The sequence below is a fragment of the Ornithorhynchus anatinus genome, chromosome 1 (assembly GCF_004115215.2).
Source record: "Ornithorhynchus anatinus isolate Pmale09 chromosome 1, mOrnAna1.pri.v4, whole genome shotgun sequence".
In the NCBI taxonomy this organism is placed as follows: Eukaryota; Metazoa; Chordata; class Mammalia; order Monotremata; family Ornithorhynchidae; genus Ornithorhynchus; species Ornithorhynchus anatinus.
In genome coordinates this window covers 130,950,715-130,971,139 of record NC_041728.1, presented here as the reverse complement: position 1 = coordinate 130,971,139, position 20,425 = coordinate 130,950,715, and the positions used below count along the sequence as shown (strand labels likewise).

At 55.2% G+C, this 20,425-nt stretch overlaps 1 protein-coding gene across 2 annotated transcripts; it reads right to left on the bottom strand.

Annotated features, from left to right (window-relative positions):
* Nucleotides 1-4,708: 4,708 nt before the first annotated feature.
* PTMA (prothymosin alpha) lies at nt 4,709-12,051 on the bottom strand. 2 transcript variants are annotated; one of them, XM_029069272.2, is made up of 5 exons: nt 11,701-12,051; nt 7,468-7,539; nt 6,938-7,034; nt 5,995-6,068; nt 4,709-5,504 (listed from the first exon to the last, which is right to left on the bottom strand). In XM_029069272.2, exons 1-5 carry the CDS (start codon nt 11,743-11,745, stop codon nt 5,457-5,459), a joined length of 336 nt encoding a protein of 111 aa, XP_028925105.1. In that variant the 5' UTR covers nt 11,746-12,051; the 3' UTR covers nt 4,709-5,456. The 2 variants fall into 2 exon arrangements, with proteins under 2 accessions (XP_028925105.1, XP_028925113.1); XM_029069280.2 differs by having other exon boundaries at nt 6,938-7,031; nt 11,701-12,046.
* Nucleotides 12,052-20,425: the final 8,374 nt, after the last annotated feature.

The following is a 20,425-nucleotide window of genomic DNA, read 5'->3' as shown; positions in this document are numbered from 1 at the left end:
AGAACAGTGCTCGGCACATAATAAGAGCTCGATAGATACGATCGATCGATCGATTGATTAAAACTTGGTATTTGAACCATGGTCCCAAGAATCCAGAGGGCCAGAAAAAGCGTGTTGGTGTTATCCTCATGGACACGGTAGGCAAGTGGGCAAGAGATTCTCCCTCCGAGACCCTCATTCATTCATTCAATCGTATTTATTGAGCGCTTACCTTGTGCAGAGCACTGTACTAAGCGCTTGGGAAAGTACAATATGGCAAATAGCCTCACACCCACGGAGGCGAGATCTCCATCGGCAGTGTCCTCTTTGAGTTAGAGGAGAACTTTGATACTGGCAGAGCACTTTACTAAGCACTTGGCAGGATTTGTAGCTCACATACACAGACTAATACCCTATCCCTAGTACACACAGGAGAGACACTTCACTGCTGGGTGCCTGTGCGACTGAAAAATCCATTTCGGGACACACAGGCCCAGTTGTATTGCATGCAGTCCATCACCAGTGGATCAGCGGTATTTACTGAGCATTTACTCCGGGCACGGCACCGTACTAAGAGCTTGGGAGAATATGATACGATAGTCGGTAGACATGTTCCCTGCCCACAAGGAGCAGCTCGGCCTAGTGAAAAGAGCACGGTCCTGGGAATCAGAGGACCTGGGTTCCAATCCCACCTCTGCCACTTACCCGCTGTGTGACCTTGGGCAAGATACTTAACTTCTCTGGGCCTCGGCTACCTCATCTGTAAAATGGGGATTGAGACTGTGAGCTCCACGTGGGACAGAGACTATGTCCAACCCGATTTGCTGATAGCGCTTAGTATGGTGCCTGACACCTAGTAAGCGCTTAACAAATACCACAGTTATTATTATTATTATTACAAAGCAACAGCATTAGCATTCACGTTCCCTGACCAAAATGAGCTTACAGAGAGCCGAGCCGAGATCAATCGTTCAATCGGTGGTATTTCTTAAGCATCTACTTTGTGCAGAACACCGCACTAAGTGCTTGGGAGAGTACAGTACAGCAGAATTAGCAGACATTTTCCTGCCCTTAATGATTCTTACAGCCTTGAGGGTGTCTTGGAAGTGAAAGGAAGCAAGGCAAGGTCTCACAGAGCCGAATAACGTCAGGACTTTCCGCAAGAGAAAATGCAAGTTAACACGCGGAGGGAAAAATTGATCCAAAGTTATTTTAGATGATGATTGACTTGAAGTTATGGCTTCAAATCAGGAGGGAGAGTGTGGACTCTCTGTTGATTATTCTAAACCATCGAGTCAAGAGGAGCAGGGCGGCCTAATGGATAGAGCATGGGCCTGGGGGTCAGAGGACCTGGATTCTAATCCCTGCTCTGTCACTTGAGCACGGGCCTGGGAGTCGGAGGACCTGGATTCCAATCCCTTCTCCGTCACTTGTCTGCCGTGTGACTTTTTGCAAGACACTTCCCTTCTCTGAGTCTCAGTTACCTCATCTTTAAAATGCAGATTAAACCCTATTCCCTCCTACCTGGACTATGAGCCTTATGTGGGACAGGGACTGTGAGTGACCCACTAACCGTGTATCTACCCCAGCGCTTAGTACCGTGCTTGGCACATAGATGTGCTTAACGAGTACCATAATTATTATTGGTTCAATGGGCAACGGCAGCCAAAAGGACTAACAGCATGCTGGGTATCACCAGGAATGGGAAAGAAAACAGAAACCAGGGCATGATTTTGCCGCTTATAAAACCATGTTTCACCCAGCGGCCATCTGCTAGGCTGGCATCTTGGCATCGGAAATGACGGACAAGCTCTGGTTGAGTCCCAAGGACTTCGGGCCCGAGAATTGAGCCGAGGCCTGGGCCATGCTTCTAATCTCCAGTGTCCTGACTCTTTCGTTCATTCATTCAATCGTATTTATTTCCCTCATGTATTGTGCTTTTAGTTTCCAAAACACTTGCATGTGGGTGATCTCATTTCATCCTCCCAGCATCCTGGTGAGCTCAGAAGAGGCAGGCATTACTAACCCCACTTCTCAGTTGCCTATCTTTTAGCCCCTAATCTTGGCTCCTTGTCTTCTTACCCTTATAACTGCAAGGAAATGTAACCTGTCAACCTACTTCATTTCCTTTTACCTATTACAGAGCAACATTAGACATCCAACAGCTTTGCAGAAAACTAATTCGTCGCTTTTAAAAAGTGTGGCCCACGGACTTTGCATAAAACGTACCGGTAATTCATACCTTTTCAAAGATAACCTCTTGTAGGTGCATGGTCTAGTGGGTACAGCACGGGCCCGGGAGTCAGGTCATGGGTTTTAATCCCGACTCCGCCACCTGTCAGCTGTGTGGCTTGGGGGATGTCAATTTACTTTTCTGTGCTTCAGTTACCTCGTCCGTAAATCGGGGATTGAGACTGTGAGCCTCACGTGGGACAGGGACTGTGTCCAACTCGGTCTGCCTGTATTCATCCCAGCTTAGTACAGTGCCGGGCACATAGTAAGCGCTTAATACCACAATTATTATTAGAGGAATGTGCCTGGAACGGATTTGAAGAGCCAGCGGCTCTTTGCCATTGCTCATGCCATACCTCATCAGAGCCTCGAGGGGGAGCTCTTTGGGGGGGGCACAAGGGGGAGCATTAAGAGGGGGTGATGAGGCTATTTAATCATGAATAATAATTATGGCATTTGTTAAGCTTTTACTGTGTGTCAGGCACTCTACTATTTGAGGTGCGGGAATATTGAGCTCAGCGTTCTAGCCAGTTGGGATAATAATATTAATAATGGTATTCGTTAAGCGCTTACTCTGTGCCAAGCACTGTTCTAAGCGCCGGGGTAGATAGAAGGTAATCAGGTTGTGGGGCTCACAGTCTTCATCCCCATTTTCCAGATGAGGGAACTGAGGCCCAGAGAAGTGAAGTGACTCGGCCAAAGTCACACAGCTGACAAGCGGCGGAGGTGGAATTTGAACCCACGACCTCCGATTCCCAAGTCGTGCTCTTTTCACTAAATAATAATAATAATGTTGGTATTTGTTAAGCGCTTACTATGTGCCAAGCACTGTTCTAAGCGCTGGGGTAGACATAGGGGAATCAGGTTGTCCCACGTGGGGCTCACAGTCTTAATCCCCATTTTACAGATGAGGGAACTGAGGCCCAGAGAAGTTAAGTGACTTGCCCACAGTCACACAGCCGACAAGTGGCAGAGCTGGGATTCGAACTCATGAGCCCTGACTCCAAAAGCCCGTGCTCTTTCCACTGAGCCACGCTGACCACGCTGCTGTGACCGAAGTGAGGAGGGGCACTAGATACCAGCATGTCTACCCTCTCCATTCAGTCATTCAATCGTATTTATTGAACGCTTACTGTGTGCAGAGCACCCTACTAAGCGCTTGGAACGGACAATTCGACAACAGGTAGGGACAATGCCGGCCCAACGACGGGCTCATAGTCGAAAAGGGGGCCGGCAGGGATTCTCTCTATTGTTTTATTGTACTTTCCCAAGCGCTTAGTACAGTGCTCTGCACACAGCAAGCACTCAACAAATACGATTGAATGAATACCGATCCTTGTGGTAGGGTACTTTTCCACGTGTCTGGTAGAGTGCTCTGTGCCTAGTAAGTGCTCAATAAAAACCATCGATGAAGTGGGGCAATTGAGGGAGTGTTCTTGTAGGGGTTGCGGGATCTCTTCAGGGATGCGAATTCTTCTCTGTCCTTGTGTATCGGAGGCTGAAGCCCCACCTCGTCGCTCCAAGCCAGTACCGTCTACCCACCCGGCGGAGCGTCCTTACCCCAGGAGACCGAGTGGCAAGGGGGGGGTTCCCAGTTTCAGCAGCAAAGATGGCCCCCATCCAAAGGCATGGATTTTGACCCTCCTTCTCTTTGCCTGCTGACAGCCTCTCGTCAGGCTGCCCATGAACCTAAAAACCAGGTGGGCCAAGGTGGCTACTAAGCCCCCGCAGCCCCTGAGACCTACGTGACCTCCCACCCCCTCCACCCTCCTGGAGCACAGAGTGGCCCCAAGCCCCTGACCTGGTCTCTCCAAACTCCCAACCTCCCTCTTCCCCACAAGTGGATTTTTCTCTCTGGGAGGGGTTCATCAAGAGGGATTAGGGAGGTGTTAATGTGGATGACCTTCCAAACCCTCTCCTCCTTTAATCTGCTGGGGAATGTTTGGGGAAATCTATGTCTGGTTACATGCCCGGGAAATGTGTGCAGTAGTGACAGCCAAAAAAAAAACAAAACACAAAAAAAAAACCAAAGCAACAACAACAAGAAAACACACCTGCCCGCTTCACAAGGTCATTCATTCGGAGAGCTGCTGGGAATAGGAGGCAGACTTTGGAATGAGAATGGAGGCTGCTCTTAGCCTTAGAGAAGGATTCACTTGGGGCTGAATGAAAGGGACTTTTATAGGACTCCCTGGAGGATGAGCGCCACGCCCACGAATATTTGAATCCTTCCCCTTGTTTGGGAGGCAAGACAGATACCGATGGTCCCTTAGTTAAGTCTCATTTATCCCAAGCTCTGTCTCAGTCCTGCTCCACTTCCCCACAGTGCAGAGATCTCACCCCGAGACCCTCAGACGTGCTAAGAGATGGGGTCTCTACCTCTGACCCTCCCACGCTTCTCCCCAGAAAGCAGCTCCCTCTTTCCCTCCGCTCCCGTCGGTCCCCCCTCTTCCTGTCGGGTTCGACAGAGCAACAGAAAGAGCAGGCTTGAGGCAGCTTCGATAGAACAACTCAGCAAAATAAAATTCCGGTTTATTGTTGGACACGTTCACACATACATCAAACAGGCCAAAAAAAAAAAAAAAATGAACAGCAACTTCATAGACAAAAAAAAAAAAAGGAAAAAAAAAAAGAAAAACCTTTTATCTTTGGCCTTTAACCATCTCATACAAACCAACTACTTATAGTACAGCTAAGTACATACACAAAAAAAAGTTACTGGAATGCTCGGAATAAGATTGTATTTTTTTGTCGTTGTTTTTGCTTTTTTTACAAGGTTTTTTTTCTCCTTTGAGATTTATAATGAACATGGTCACACCACAAGTAAAGTCAGAAGTTGGACAGAGAACACTTCAAAGGCTGTTTGGTCATCCGAGATCACTTAAAAATGGCTGACCCCCCCCCTAACAATATGTACAAAAATATAAAATGTAAATAAAAAATACAAACAAATTCTCCTTTTAAAGTACTTTTAAGAAAAAAAGCAGGGCCTTGGAAGTTTTGGTTCTGTTTTTTTTTTTCCCTCCCCTGTTGGAAATTCTCGTTGTGGTTGGTTTGGTCAGAGTTGGGTTGGAACGCGCTGGGTTGTCTGCGTGGGGTGGCAACGCCGGCCGGCCGGGGACTCTCTCTACTCGAAGGTGACCACGTTTAGTTTCTGAGACGGGAAGTTGAGGGTGAACAGGTCACTGTGGCCTTTTCTTTTCTTTTTCTTTTTTTTTTTTAATTTACTCTCTTCCTTTTGCTGTCTAGTCATCCTCATCGGTTTTCTGCTTCTTGGTATCGACGTCTTCATCCTAGGCGGGAGACAAGACGGCCAGGTAAGACCCCGCTCGGCCTGCCTCCGCTATCTCCCGCCCCCCCCGGGACCCCCTCTCCCCTGCCAACCACCTGGGGCCACCAGGTCAGTGCAGGCTGCCTCCCTACCCGGCGTCGCTCAGAAAACCAGCTCCGTGGATGGTCAGAGCCAAGTCGCTAAAAGACGCAGCTCCTGCTGACCTGGAGAGTCCCTCCCGACACCCTCCTTCAACCGGGGAATATACCCCAAGTGTATCTACCCCAGCGCTGAGTACGGTGCCCGACACTTACTAAGCGCTTAAACACATACTCTATATAACCAAAACAAAGGTGCCATTTGAGCTGCAAAGGAAAGGCTGGGATGGGACGACAGGGCAGGGAGCTACTTCACACTCCGGTTGGCTCCGCCCCTTGGAGATTTCACAGCCCCCAAGTCTAGTGCCGACAGCCCTCGCCTCTTCCAAAATTTGGGGGGCCCGCCACACGCACCTCGTCGTCTTCAGCTGCCCGTTTGCCTGTGGCTGTCTCGGCCTCATCGTCTTCGTCTCCATCCTCCTCCTCACCTGCAATAAGCGGCAAGGGACAGTGACGGTCTAGCGAGATCTTCCGGCAAACCTAGTCTGAAGCCTCAATCTTGGGGGCCCTTACAGAATCTACCCCAACCTCCCCCCGATTCTCAAGACAGGGAGAGTCGTCCCCACCGGCCCCCACCCACCTTATCGATCCCAGTTATTCACACGCTTTCCAGAGCATTCATTTTGGGCCGTGACGCTTTTAAGTAGAGGTGCAAATGCTCTCTTCCCAAGAGAAGAGGGTGTAGGGGAGGAAGGAGTGAGCTCTACTAGGGTTAGGGGATAGCTGCGGTCCCCCCAGAAACAGAGATCCAAAACTAAATCTTTTACGTAACAGAAAAAGGGGTGGGGTTGGGAAGGAGAAGAGTGCCCTAGAGTCCAATCGAGTCCAATAAGCTGGCTTTAGCAGGTAGCACAGGGATTAGGGTCTCCTCCTGAATCTCTCTAGGGCATTAAGGGTTATCCGGCCCAGGACCAGTGACCAGTGTGGGGGGTGAAATCTCCCGGAAGACTCCCTCCCACCTCAGCAGTCAGGCTCAGGATGTTGGGATGGATTCGGGGTTTTAAATGGAGCGGTTTCTGAGTGGGCCCGACTCGCCTGCCACTGGGAAAAGAGAGCAGCTCAAGGTAGGATGAGGACATTGGATTGGTAGCGCCACTGGGTGCGAGAGGAGGGCCAGAGCTCTGGAAGCCGCTCCTCCCTCCCGCCCGCAGGCCACCGCCTTAAAACCGGCCGGGCCAGTAGGGCACCTCCCCCCCGAATCGACCGTGTTGCCAAAGTGACGGGAAAGTGAGAGGCCGGGCCTCCCTCCCTGGGGAGTGGCTTGGGAGGCAGAGATTTGGGTCACAAAACGACTTACCATCCCCCTCTTCTTCTTCATCCTCTTCCTCACCGCCTTCTTCCTCCTCTTCGTCTACCTCGTTGTCAGCCTCCTGCTCCCCGTTTTCCTCGTTCTCCTCGACAGAAAAAGATCATCACCTATACCCTGCATCCGGGACTTTTATCAGCTGGCCTGCCAAACCCTTGACCCTGAAGTGGCTGGGATCAGATGGGGGGGGACAGCCAAGGGACTGAGTTTTTGGATGAGGAACACAGACACCCCCTCTGCCCCCCCAAAACAGAGGGAAGAAACCCCCCCACTCCACCAAAACCCCATAACTGAATACCCATCTCCCAACTCACAGACACACATCTGGACCGTCCACTACAGAAATGGTCAAGGGCAATGGGCATCTGGTCCCCTGCCACACCGCCCACCCCTAGCTTGTCCTGCCTCAATATTAGCCCGGAGCCAAGAAAAACCTCACAGTTGGCCTCCCCCCAACCGGCCCCCACCCTGGGGGGGGGGGTGTCCTCTCGGCTCCGAGAGAGCTCAATCCGACCACTCACAGCATTCCCGTTGGCTGGCGCATCTCTGCCGTTCTCCGTCTCCTCCACGACTTCCTTCTTCTCTTTTAGATCCTTCGGAGAAACAGAAACGACGGGTGAGTCACCAGAACTGCTCTTTACCCATGTGTCCCAGAGCCCCCTTGGCGAGAACAAGGGAGAGCGATCCGGTTGTCAGGGAGAGAGGGGGCTGGTGCTCGCAGGGGAGGAGGAGGGAGGTGGGGAGGGAGCAGAGTAAAAGCAGAACCGTGCCTCGACGTGAGCCAGCCCTGTCGAAGCAGAGGGAAAACAAATTAGGACCGGGGAACGCCAGGGTAGCGGGGGCCCAAGGAACCGCTGGCAGACGGAGTCAGAGTCTGAGTCCTAGTGACCCGTGGAAAATACGCGCAAGAGCTGAAGCCCGGTGCAACACGAGGTGAGGTTTTACTTTCCCGCCCAAGGTAACCGTGCGCTCATATTTCCCTCGTGCCTGGGGAAGGAGCAGCCTCTTACCCTAGTGGCACTGCTGAGCAGCACCAAAAAAAAACCAAAAACCCGTCTCTCCGGACCGACGGGACTAAGGACATTTTCCCCAGTCAGTCCCTGCCTGAAGTTCGGGCTCTAAGACATGAGGTTCAGACCCGAGCGTCTCTCTGGGCCCTTGACCACCTCGGGCACCAAACAGGGCCGACGGTCGGACGACTCCGGCTGTCCCTATCCTACAGGGTATCTTTCTCCCAGACGCTCGGCCCATGCCTCCGGATACGGGGAGAACACGCGTCTGGCTGTTGGTTGGGGGAAGACAGGCCGACCGACAACTACTCTTCAGTCTGTGTAGGACAGATGCGTGACAAACCCAGATAATCAAATAAACCCTGAGTCTGATTAGCATCGTCTAGGCTACCAGGCTACCATCCCCCCTGCCATAGATGCCTGGAAAGCGTGCTAGCTAATCTTCACCTCAGGGTTTCCACCTGTTCAAAAGACATGAATCAGGTCAGGAGGCTGTAACAGTTTCTATCTCAAGGGTGTGGGCCCCCAATCTCATGCATGCATGAACCCTTTCTAACCACCAAACGCTCTATGCTCTGTGCACTTATTACTGCCTGCAGCTCAGTAGTCTGCCCAGCTGACCTAGTTCCTCTCTAGCAAACGGACTCCGAAAGTTACCTGGAGTTCGAGTCCCTCCATCCTTCCCGAGAACAGAACTGACAAGTAGACGGGATTTTTTTATTATTATTTTTACCCTCCCCCTCGACCGCCCCAATCAACTCAGCCGGCCTTTCGGAAGCTCCGAATCGCTGGGATCCGCCTCGGCAGAATTGATTTTAGCCCCGGAGCCCCGGCCGGCGAAGCCCGCCCCGCTTCTTTTCGACCCCGTCCCTAATCGAGTTAGCAGACCGCGCGGTCCTCAGAAGCGATGCTGTCGGGAAGGCGCCGTAACTTTTTCCATCCTCCGCCGTCTCCAACACAAACAGGCCTCCTCCGGCTGCCGGGCGGGGATGGGACGGCGTTTCCCGGCGGGCCGAAGAGAGGGGGCAGAGCGAAGCGCCCGGCTGAGCTGCCTGCTGCGGGAAACTCTAGCGGCCCCCGGGGCACGAGGGTGTCACCCGCTCCCCGCTCTGCACCCGACGGGTCCCCTGGCTGACCCGAGCCGCTTCTGCGTGCTGGCCCGGGCTAGGTTTCCAGGTTGGAGCAGCCGCCTGGCTGTTCTGGGTGAATCCTAAGGGCGTCGAGAAGTGCAGCCCATGTGCCCGCCCCGACTTGGGCTCTGGGGCCTCCCTTAGGCTGGACGGGAGTGGGGGAACGCTCTGCAATTCCACGTTCTGCCACTGAGCGGCGCGCTGGGCGCGGAGGGCCCCCCACCCCCCCCCCGCCTCGTGGAGGGGCGAGGTTTACGCAGGCGCACGAGGACTACAAACCCCCCGGACTACAACCCCCAGCGGGCTTTGCGCGCCCCCCCCCGGGCAGACTGCGAGCACGCGCGCGGGCGCGCGGGCGGCCGAGCGCGCGAAGCACGTGGTCCCCCAGCTCCCGCGCCGCGGCCACCTGTTCGAGGCTCCCTCCCTCCCGATCCGGGGCGGGGGAGGAAAGGCTCAACCGGGTCACACCGTGGGTTCGGGGTCCGAGCTCCATTATAAGACGACCTCCGCGGGACACAAAGGCGGCCTCCCACCTCCCGGGCGGTCGGTTCCGTAGTCGCAGGCGTGCGGATTCGAACCCAGGCCCGCGACATCCGTCCTTTGGCCGCATCCAAAGCGGGGGATCCTCCCGAGCCCGGCGTGGGAAAAGGGGCCCGGAGCAACTTTCGGGGAGGGAAAACGGGATTAGGGAGAGGTGGAGGCGGGGGTCCTTCCTTTCCATCGACGACCCCCCCACCCCCGGGGGTTTTCGCCCTGCGCCGGTCCTTTTTCCCGCGACTTCCCTTCTCCCTCCCGGTCGCCTCGAGCCAACCGGCGCCCGGCCGAACAAAGCTGATGGTTATTTATTACCTCCCCAGGAGGGCGGGCGGGAGGAGCCCAGACAAGGCCCCGGGGGAGAATCCAGCCCCACGCCGGGTGGGCGGGGAGAAAAGAAAAAGAAAAAAAAAAAAAAATCTCCCACCCGAAATGGTTTTCCGGCTCTGACCTGGGAGCGGGGGGCGATGAGAGGGGAGGGAAGTGAATGACAAACCGCCTCCAGGAAATGGGGTCCCCTCCCCCTCGGTCTGGGCAACCGCGCTCACTTTTTTTTTTGTTTTTTTAAACGGTATTCGGGAGGCACTCACTATGTGCCCGGCACTGTCCTAAACGCCGGGGTGGATAGCAGAGCCCGTCACTTGCGGCGGCGGGGGCCTCATGGCGCCCTTCGCCCCCCCCGTGGGAGGGGAAAAACTTCCCCCCGGGGCGAGGAAGGCCGTGGGCGTTAGAGGATTTCGGCGACGCCGAGACTCACCGAAAATAAGTCCGGGCCCGGGCGACGCGGATGGGGGGGGGGGGGGGGGGGCGACAGAAGCTACCACGATACTATTTACTGAGCGCTTCCCGTGCGCAGAGCGCTGTGCTAAGCGCGTGGAATGGACAATTCCAAAGATTTCCCCCTCCCGGCCTGGACCTGGGAGTCCGGGGTCAGGCAACCCCAAGGACGATGGCCTTTGGGGGGGGGGGCCGGGTGCTCAGGGGGCTGCTCTGGTCCCCCCCCCCTTTTTTTTTTATTTCCTCCCTCGGGGCGCACGGCTCGGAGCTTTCCACCTCGCCTCCTCCAAACCTCTCCCGCGAAATTCCCTGAGCCTCCCACTCCGCCCTCCATCTCCCCACCCCCCCCGGGGGAAATCGGGGCAAGGGGGCGACGGCCTTCACACCTTCGAGGGCCCAAGCCAACTTAGAAACCCCTCTCTGACCCCCCTTCTCACCCCGTCCTTCGAGGCTAATGACTAGGTGGAGTTTTATTAAAAAAAAATAAAACTTAACCTGGAAAGGGGGGGGGGGGCGGCTCACCCTCTTACGACCAGGTGGGGGTAAACTGAGGTCGGGGGGACCGAAAGGATGGTGCGGGGAAGGAAGCGGAAAGGGGGGGGGGGAGGCGAGGGACCAGCACTAACGCTTCTCGCATCATTAAACAAAGAACCCGCGCGGGATCCAGGCAAACATTTGCAGATGCACCTAATGACTTCCAGCGAAGTCTCACAAATGCACACCCACACGCGCGCGTGTTTATCTCCCTTTCTCATCCCCCCCCCCCAAAAAAAAAAGAAATCGACTGGGGCCTGGGATCCGTCGGGGTCGCAAAGTTACTTCGGGGGGCGAATGGTGGGTTGGGGGGGGGGTCTTCCGGGTTCGAAACTGACAAAAGGGGGGGGGGATTTTTTTGTTGTTGTTGTTTTGTTTTTTGTTGTTGTTTTCGGCGGTCGCTCCGGATATCCCCTCCCCCCGTCCTGCCGCTGAAAATCCCGATTTCCACGCGGGCTGGGGAGGAGGCGGGGGGGAAGGTGAGGCCCAGAAGTGCCTTGCAAGTTTTGCAGGGATGTCAAACGGGGGCGACTCCCGCGCTCCCAATCGAAGACGGGGGAGGGTAAATTAATTAAACGAGAATTAACCCCGACCGATGGAAAAGCAGCCCCTCCACCACCCCCCCAAACAAAGAGGGTGGAGGGGGGGGGTGGGGGAGAAAGAAAGGAGGGGGAAGACAGCTGCCTCCACCACGCGCAGCAGGACCGGCCGTCGGCAGGGTTGCAAAAGACGGATGCGCGCCAAGTGCAAGGGATCCTCACCCACTCACCTTGGTGGAGATCTCGGAGCTGGTGTCCACGGCTGTGTCTGACATGTTGAGGCACGCGGGGGAGGGGGGGGGAAGAGAGATGCCACGAAGGAAAAATAAAAAAAAAAAAAAAGGGGGGGAGGCAGGAGAAAAAATTGGCAGAGAAAAAGGGGGAAGTTGAAAAAGCTCCCCCAAAAAGAGGGGGGGGAAAAAAAGGAAAAAAAAATCCCCCCCGGGGCGAGCGGTGCGGCGGGATGAAGGGGGAAGCGGCGACGGCAGGAGGAGGCTGCGGAGAGGCGAAAAAAGGGAAGGAGGGCGGCGGAGGGAACAATGCAAAGATGGCTTTTGCGAGCAGCCAGTGGGGGACTCACGCGGCGCCGGCCCCTTTAATATAGATCAGTGGGCGGCGCGCGGGCTGTCCTGCCCGCACGCCATTGGCTGGCGGCGGGGAGCGTGAGCCCTCCCATTGGTCGGGCGCCGAACAATGGGCGACGTGCTTAAAGCGGCAGTACCTCCCCGCGGCCGCGGAGGCGCCCGCCCGCCCGGGTTTCGGCCCGGGGAGGGGGGCCGGGGCGCGCATGCGCGCGGCCTCCCCGCAGCTTGGCCGCTGCTGCCGCTGAAAGGCAAAGCGCGGTAAAGCGGCAGCGCGGCTCCTCCCCCTGCTGCTGCTGCTGCTGCTGCTGCTGCTGCTCAGGAGGAGGAGGAGGAGGAGGAGGAGGGTCCGGTGCAGTGTGCAAAGCGCTCCCTGCAACGCGCCTAAGCGACCAACCCCCAGCTCGTGTCGCAGTCCCCTCCAGCCCGGGCCTCCTCCTCCCTGCAATGCACCCGGGGGTCGAGGCATTTCCCCCCCCCCCCCCCCAGTTAGGACTGGAAACTCGTCCCCTGCATTCGACACTATTTCAATAGTATTTATTGAGCGCTTACTATGTGCAGAGCACTGGACTGAGCGCTTGCAAATCGGCGGGGTTGAAGGGGGGGGTCGTCTAGGTGACACCCCGGACACGTGGAGGGGGGGGGGGAAGTCCACGAATAAAATGTCACTCCTCCCCCCCCCCCCCGTCGGAATCCGCAAAGGAGAAGTGATAGCCTCTATTTACAGGTGGATGGGAAAGGCTGGGGGGAAAAAAGAAATTAAAAATCGACGGGCTGGGGCAGCAGGGGGCTTTGCCCCCCCCCCTCTTCGGATGACCATCAGGACTGTCCCCCCAAATCGCAGTGCTTCCCGACTATCAGGACTGTCCCCCCCAAATCGTAGTTCTTCCTATCAGGACCGTCCCCCCAAATCGCAGTTCTTCCTATCAGGACCGTCCCCCCACATCGCAGCTCTTTCCGACTTTAAGGACTGTCCCCCCCAAGTCGCAGTTCTTCCTATCAGGACCGTCCCCCCAAATCGCAGTTCTTCCTATCAGGACTGTCCCCCCCACATCGCAGCTCTTTCCGACTATCAGGACTGTCCCCCCACATCGCAGCTCTTTCCGACTTTAAGGACTGTGCCCCCCAAATCGCAGTTCTTCCTATCAGGACTGTCCCCCCAAATCGCAGCTCTTTCCGACTATCAGGACTGTCCCCCCAAATCGCAGCTCTTCCTATCAGGACTGTCCCCCCACATCGCAGCTCTTTCCGACTATCAGGACTGTCCCCCCAAATCGCAGCTCTTCCTATCAGGACCGTCCCCCCACATCGCAGCTCTTTCCGACTTTAAGGACTGTGCCCCCCAAATCGCAGTTCTTCCTATCAGGACTGTCCCCCCACATCGCAGCTCTTTCCGACTATCAGGACTGTCCCCCCAAATCGCAGCTCTTCCTATCAGGACTGTCCCCCCACATCGCAGCTCTTTCCGACTTTAAGGACTGTCCCCCCCAAATCGCAGTTGTTCCTATCAGGACCGTCCCCTCCCATCGCAGCTCTTTCCGACTATCAGGACTGTCCCCCCCCCCCAAATCGCAGCTCTTCCCGGACTTTAAGGACTGCCCCCCCCCTCGCAGCTCTTCCCGACTATCAAGACTGCACCCCCAGATCGCAGCTCTTCCTATCAGGACTGTCCCCCCACATCGCAGCTCTTCTCGACCAGCAGGACGGCACCCCCCAACTGGCAGCTCTTCCCGCATGGCCCACCCGCTTCCATCCCCAGGAACTTCATGGCTCCCCTGCTGGCAACCGCCCCGAGGGGGTGGAGGCCGGGCTTCCCCCCCTCGTCTTCCGACGGACCCCCCAACTCCCCGGGTGTTTGGGGATTGGGGAATAAATCCCCATTCCCAAATCTTTGGGAATAAACCTCCTCAGTCCCCCAGGTCTACCTGTGTGTACCTGAAAGCCCCTCTCCCCCATGTTGGCCCCCTGTTATTCGAACCCTCCTACCCCTATTATTTGCCCCCCTCAGTGGTCGATTTCCAACAGTTCTCCATGCCCCTTAGCCTTAATTTTTCAGGCTGGGGAGGACGACCCCCTGTCTCTCAGGAGAATGCGGGGCTTTTAGAGCGCAACGAGGCGAAAGTGGGGGTGCGGGAGGTGTTTCCGTCCCCCCCTCAGGCGGGCGCTTAAATGTCGGGGGTGGCCGGCCACACTCAAGATGGCGCCGACCGCACGACGCGAGTCGCCTCGAGGCTCCCGCGGCTGCGGCCGCTCCCTCGCGTCCCGCCGCCTCCCCCGCCTCCCCCCGAGTCCGTCCATCGATCGGGCCCCGACGGCGGGTCGAAAGCCCCGAAGGGGTCGAAGGTCGCCTCGGGTGAGGCGGGTTTTGGTGCCACACTCAAGATGGCGGCCCGGGGAGGGTGAGGGGAAGCCGTCCTCGCTGGCCAGAAGGGGGCGCCGGACGCGGAAGGCGGGACTCTCACGAGGCCGGTGCTGATTGGTCGGCGGCGGCGGGCGAACGCAGAGTTGACGCTTTGCGCCTCGCCATTGGTGGGAGCTCCCGTCTGTCTCGCCCCGGGGCCGAACGGGCGAGGGGGAAAACCCGGACCCGGACCAGCCGAGAAAAACACGGGGCGGGAGCGGGGGAGGGGAGGCTTGACTTTCATTTTCCAATTAACATTACTGAGAGGAAATATTTGCCTTATTCCTCCCGCAGAGTCCTTTATTTCTTTCCGAGGTAGCTCGTTGGAAAAGTCAGTCGGTCTTTAGGTTGGCTGCAGGCTTCGCAGCTGCCCTGAGTAACCTCCATTGGCTCCCCAGCCCTACAGTGGGGCTGCAAGGCCTCGCCCATCGCTGCCTCCGGGGGGCTGTTGCCTTCATTCACTCTGTCGTATTTATTGAGCGCTTACTAGGTGCAGAGCACTGTACTAAGCGCTTGGAACACCCTCAGGGCTCCCCCCCCACACTGGAATTCACCCCCCTTTCCTGCCCTGGCTCCCCGAGGCAGTCCTTTATTCACTCACTCCTATTTACTGAGCGCTTACTAGGTTCAGGGCACTGTACTAAGCGCTTGGAACACCCTCAGGGGTCCCCCCTGACTGGAATTCACCCCCCCTTTCCCACCCTGGCTCCCCGAGGCAGTCCTTTATTCACTCACTCCTATTTACTGAGCGCCTACTAGGTTCAGGGCACTGTACTAAGCGCTTGGAACACCCTCAGGGCTCCCCCCCCCCACTGGAATTCACCCCCCTTTCCTGCCCTGGCTCCCCGAGGCAGTCCTTTATTCACTCACTCCTATTTACTGAGCGTTTACTAGGTTCAGGGCACTGTACTAAGCGCTTGGAACACCCTCAGGGCTCCCCCCCCCACACTGGAATTCACCCCCCTTTCCTGCCCTGGCTCCCCGAGGCAGTCCTTTATTCACTCACTCCTATTTACTGAGCGTTTACTAGGTTCAGGGCACTGTAGTAAGCGCTTGGAACACCCTCAGGGGTCCCCCCTGACTGGAATTCACCCCCCCTTTCCCACCCTGGCTCCCCGAGGCAGTCCTTTATTCACTCAATCCTATTTACTGAGCGCTTACTAGGTTCAGGGCACTGTACTAAGCGCTTGGAACACCCTCAGGGGTCCCCCCTGACTGGAATACACCCCCCTTTCCTGCCCTGGCTCCCCGAGGCAGTCCTTTATTCACTCAATCCTATTTATTGAGCGCTTACTAGGTGCAGGGCACTGTACTAAGCACTTGGAACACCCTCAGGGCGCCCCCCCACTGGAATTCACCGCCATTTCCCGGCCTGGCTCCCCGAGGCAGTCCCTTATTCATTCAGTTGTATTTATTGAGCGCTTACTAGGTGCAGAGCACTGTACTGAGCGCTTGGAACACTCTCAGGGCTCCCTCCACACCTCTCTCCCGACTGGAATTCACCCCCATTTCCAGCCCTGGCTCCCCAGGCAGTCCTTTATTCATTCAATCCTATTTATTGAGCACTTATTATGTGCAGGGCACTGTATTAAACGCTTGGAACACCCTCCACCCCTCCCCCCCAACCACCTCTCTCCCGACTGGAATTCACCCCCATTTCCAGCCCTGGCTCCCCGAGGCAGTTCTTTATTCATTCAGTCGTATTTATTGAGCACTTACTAGGTGCAGGGGACTGTACTAAGCGCTTGGAACACCCTCACGACTCCCCCCCCCCCCACTGGAATTCACCCCCATTTCCAGCCCTGGCTCCCCAAGGCAGTCCTTTATTCATTCAATTGTATTTATTGAGTGCTTACTATGTGCAGAGCACTGTACTAAGCACTTGGAATGGACAGTTCAGCAACAGATAGTGACAATCCCTGCCCAATGACGGGCCCACAGTCTAATCAGGGGGAAAAATAATAATGATGGCATTTGTTAAGCGCTTACTGTGGGCAGGGATTGTCTCTGTTGCCGAATTGTATTAGACCGTAAGCCCGTCAAACGGCAGGGACTGTCTCTATCTGTTGCCGACTTGTTCATCCCAAGCGCTTAGTACAGTGCTCTGCACATAGTAAGCGCTCAATAAATACTATTGAATGAATGAATGAATGAATTGTCCATTCCAAGGGCTTAGTACAGTGCTCTACACATAGTAAGCCGATAAGACTGTGAGCCCGTCATTGGGCAGCGATGGTCTCTATCTGTTGCCAAATTTGTACATTCCCAGTGCTCAGTACAGTGCTCTGCACATAGTAAGCACTCAATAAATACTTTTGAATGAATGAATGAATGAATGGATGAATGAATGAATGAATGAACTGCCCCCAGCCCGGCTTTCAGTTTTAAATCAATCGGGGTGGGCCTCAGGGCCTGCTTTCCCCTCCTCTTTCCAGGCTCAATTTAGGATCTTGGAGGGATGAAACCCGCTTTCCCCTCCTCTTTCCAGGCTCAATTTAGGATCTTGGAGGGAAGAAACCCGCTTTCCCCTCCTCTTTCCAGGCTCAATTTAGGATCTTGGAAGGAAGAAACCCGCTTTCCCCTCCTCTTTCCAGGCTCAATTTAGGATCTTGGAGGGAAGAAACCTGCTTTCCCCTCCTCTTTCCAGGCTCAATTTAGGATCTTGGAGGGAAGAAAGTCTGAGGGTCCCCAGAGGCCTACCCACCGGGGGCCCGTTTCCTTTCCCAAGCAGAATGTAGGGCAGGTGACAAGCGAAGGGCGCGTCCCCATTAGCGGGGAAGGAGCGACTGGGACCCGGGGTGGGGGGAAAAGGGGGGACCATCCTTCCTTGCAGGCGCCACAACAGGAACAACAAAAACCTGTTGCCTGAAAAAGGGCAGTTGCCCGTCACCAGGGTGTGCAGGGGAGAGGGAAGTGACAGCCCAGGAGGAGGAGGAGGAGGAGGAGGAAGGGGTGGGTGATGTGGAATTCATTCAATAGTATTTATTGAGCATTTACTCTGTGCAGAGCACTGGACTAAGCACTTGGAATGGACAGTTGGGCAACAGATAGAGACAATCCCTGCCCACTGACGGGCTCACAGTCTAAACAGGGGAGACAGACAGCAAGGCAAAACAGGACAAAACAAAACAAGGCACCATCATCAAGATAAATAGAATCATGGAGATGTACACCTCATTAACAAAATAAATAGGGTAATAAATAATATATAAAAATAAGTATAGTGCTGAAGGGGAGAAGGAGGGCCTCGGGTCCGGAGGGAGAAGGGGGGAGCCCCCCAGGGCCTCCCCGGTGCCCGCGATGCCCCCCTGAGTGGTGCCCAGGTGTCGGTGCCAAACGGCGCTTTCCTGCCCCGGGAGAGTTGGGGACTTTCTGGGCGCAAACAAGGAAACACTTGGAGGAGGGAAGAGGGAGAAGGGGAGGTGTCCCCCGCAGCCGGGGTCCCCTCTAAGCCGGCTGACCTCCTGGTTCCCTCCCGGGGGCAGTTGGGCTGGCCAGGCAGACGGTGCGGGGTCAAAGCCCGGATGGGTGGAGATTCAGCCCCGTGGGTCAGACCGATTACATGTCCCTCCTGGAACTGGAAATTCTCATTCCCTTTTTTCCGGGCCCGGGTGGGCGGGAAGGAGGGAGAAAGAGGCCGAGGACAGCCCAGTCAGGGAAAGAAGCGTGTTTCTCTCCCTCTTCCCTTCTCTCTCCCTTCCTCTCCCCTTCTCTCTGTCTCTCTCATTCCCCTTCTCCCCCCACCCCCTTGCTCTCCCTGTCTCCCCCGTCTGTGTGTCTCTCTCAGTCTCCCTCTGTGTGTGTCTCTGTCTCCCTCTCTCACTCTCTTTTTCTAGGTCAGCTGGTGTGAGGCCCCGCGGGCAGCAGAGGTGACTTTCCCAGTCTAGCGACATTGCCTGCGACCTCTAGCCCTTGGCCGGAGGCTCCTGCCACTGCTTCTCTCCCCCCCCACCAAAAAAAAAAGTAAAATACACACACAAACACTCCCCCACCTTCCTCCCCAGCTGCCAGTTTTAGGGCACAGCCCTCGGACTACTAGTGCCCTGGAGAGTCTTGGACTTAGGAAAAAAAAAATAAAACAGGCTCTCAGGCTTCTTTTCCTGGAAGGGTTTTACAACTAGCAAGTTGGAGAAGATGTGGAATTTTTATTCCCCCGGGGTGGGGGGGAGAACACTAATCCCAGGAGCTCTCAAAATGGTGTCGCCGAGGTAATTAGGAAACCAGAATAAAAGCATCTGAACTCTTTTGTTTCCCCGTCCTCCCTCCCCGCTCTCTTTAGTCCTGCCCTGGAAGAGGGGAATGGACAGGCGAAAGGGGAGGGGGAAATGAAGTGCCGGGGGTGGTTTGGGAATAGGGCCTGGAGTCTGTGAGTTTTGGGAGGGAAAGGGGACAGCGTTGGCCGGAAGTCATTCCTGTTTATGGTCTCCAGAATAAAGTGAGTCAGTGGAGCCTCAGTCCTGACCTCCTTGCTGCAGCCGGAGGTTGTGAGTGGCCACAGGGATCGGATCCTTATGCTTCCCTTTCTCGTTGGGAGTTTATTAAGTTTTGTCTTAAGCACTTACAGTGTGCTCAGCACTGGAATAGATACAAGATAATCAGGTCAGATAAAGGCCCGGTCCCCCATGGGGCTCACAGTCTAAGAAGAAGAAGAAACTCTTGCTCACCTTACAGATGAGGAAACTGAGGCATCGAGAGGCTAAGTGACTTGCCTGAGATCACACAGCACTGGTGTGTTGGTTTCCTTGGTTCTCAGCCGCATGCTCTTTCCACTGAGATAAATAAAGGGGCTGATAGGCCCTGACCCTCTCCTCTTCTGGAGAAAAGGACTGCTCACTCATTCGGCTTCGACCTTTAGCAGATTGCCCCAAACATTTCGTTTTAGAATTTTAGAAAGGTAGCTCAGCTGGGAGTGTAGGCATTCAATAAGTACTATCGATTGACTGATTGATAAAAAGGGTATCTGTCGCGAAAGTCGGGGGAGGAAAAGATTTTTCAACTCTTTTTCAATCGTAAGCGCCTTGCGGACAAGGAACGCGTCGACCAACTCTATTGTACTGTACTCTCTCAAGCTCTCTGCACACAGAGCTCGATAAATACCATTGATGGATCGATTGTGAAATCTAAACCCAGGCCTAAAAAAGTTGACTGCAACCTAGCCTTTCTCGAACTACTTGTTTTCCACGAAGTAGTAAACGTTTCCCCCCAAACCTAGGCTTCCCTGGGGATATCCCTGTGGATATCCTTTCTCGGGATGTTTTCCAAAGCGGTGCTCTTCTGCCACGATTTTTACCTGAAAAGGAACGCGTAAGACAGAACGCCAGTAGGAGAACCGCGACTTGTGGATAGGAATCAATTTTCCAGCTGTTCTATCTGCAGTTTGGGCCTGGTCAGTGTTCTGAAGTTGTGAGTACATCTGTCCCAAGTTCTCTGTATGCCAAATTAGCTTGAAGCTCTTCCTGGACCTCATGGAAAAGAGAAACCTAGATCTCATCAGGGACCCCGGCTTGCTCCACAAATCGCAGAGAGGGATCATCCGCCTTCCCACTGGGAAGCCCCAATTTTTTTACCCTTCTAGAATGAGGACCTAGGGGAGATGCCAGTGGCCTCCCTCCCTGCCCCCTCTCCTGTCCCCTCCCCTGGGGACAAGAAGTGTTGTGCAATAGTAACACACCCTGCCATCCACAGCAGGCACCCCCCCCACACACACACACACCACGCCCAGGTCTATGATCCTTGCACAACGGCACATGTCCCATCCTGCCGCAGCGCTAGAGTGCTAGAGTATACGGAGAAAGAAGTTGCCTCAGGTTTGAGCTCACACTCCGGGGACAAGCTGGGCACTTTCATTTATCGGACATTAGAGCTGGGAGCTCACTGGTATCTGGGGGGTCGTGTGTGGGGGGATTCGGAGAGCTAGAAAGACTCTCTACCCCCAGAAGGAGGGAGGGGACAGGATAGTCTGAGGAATGTTCT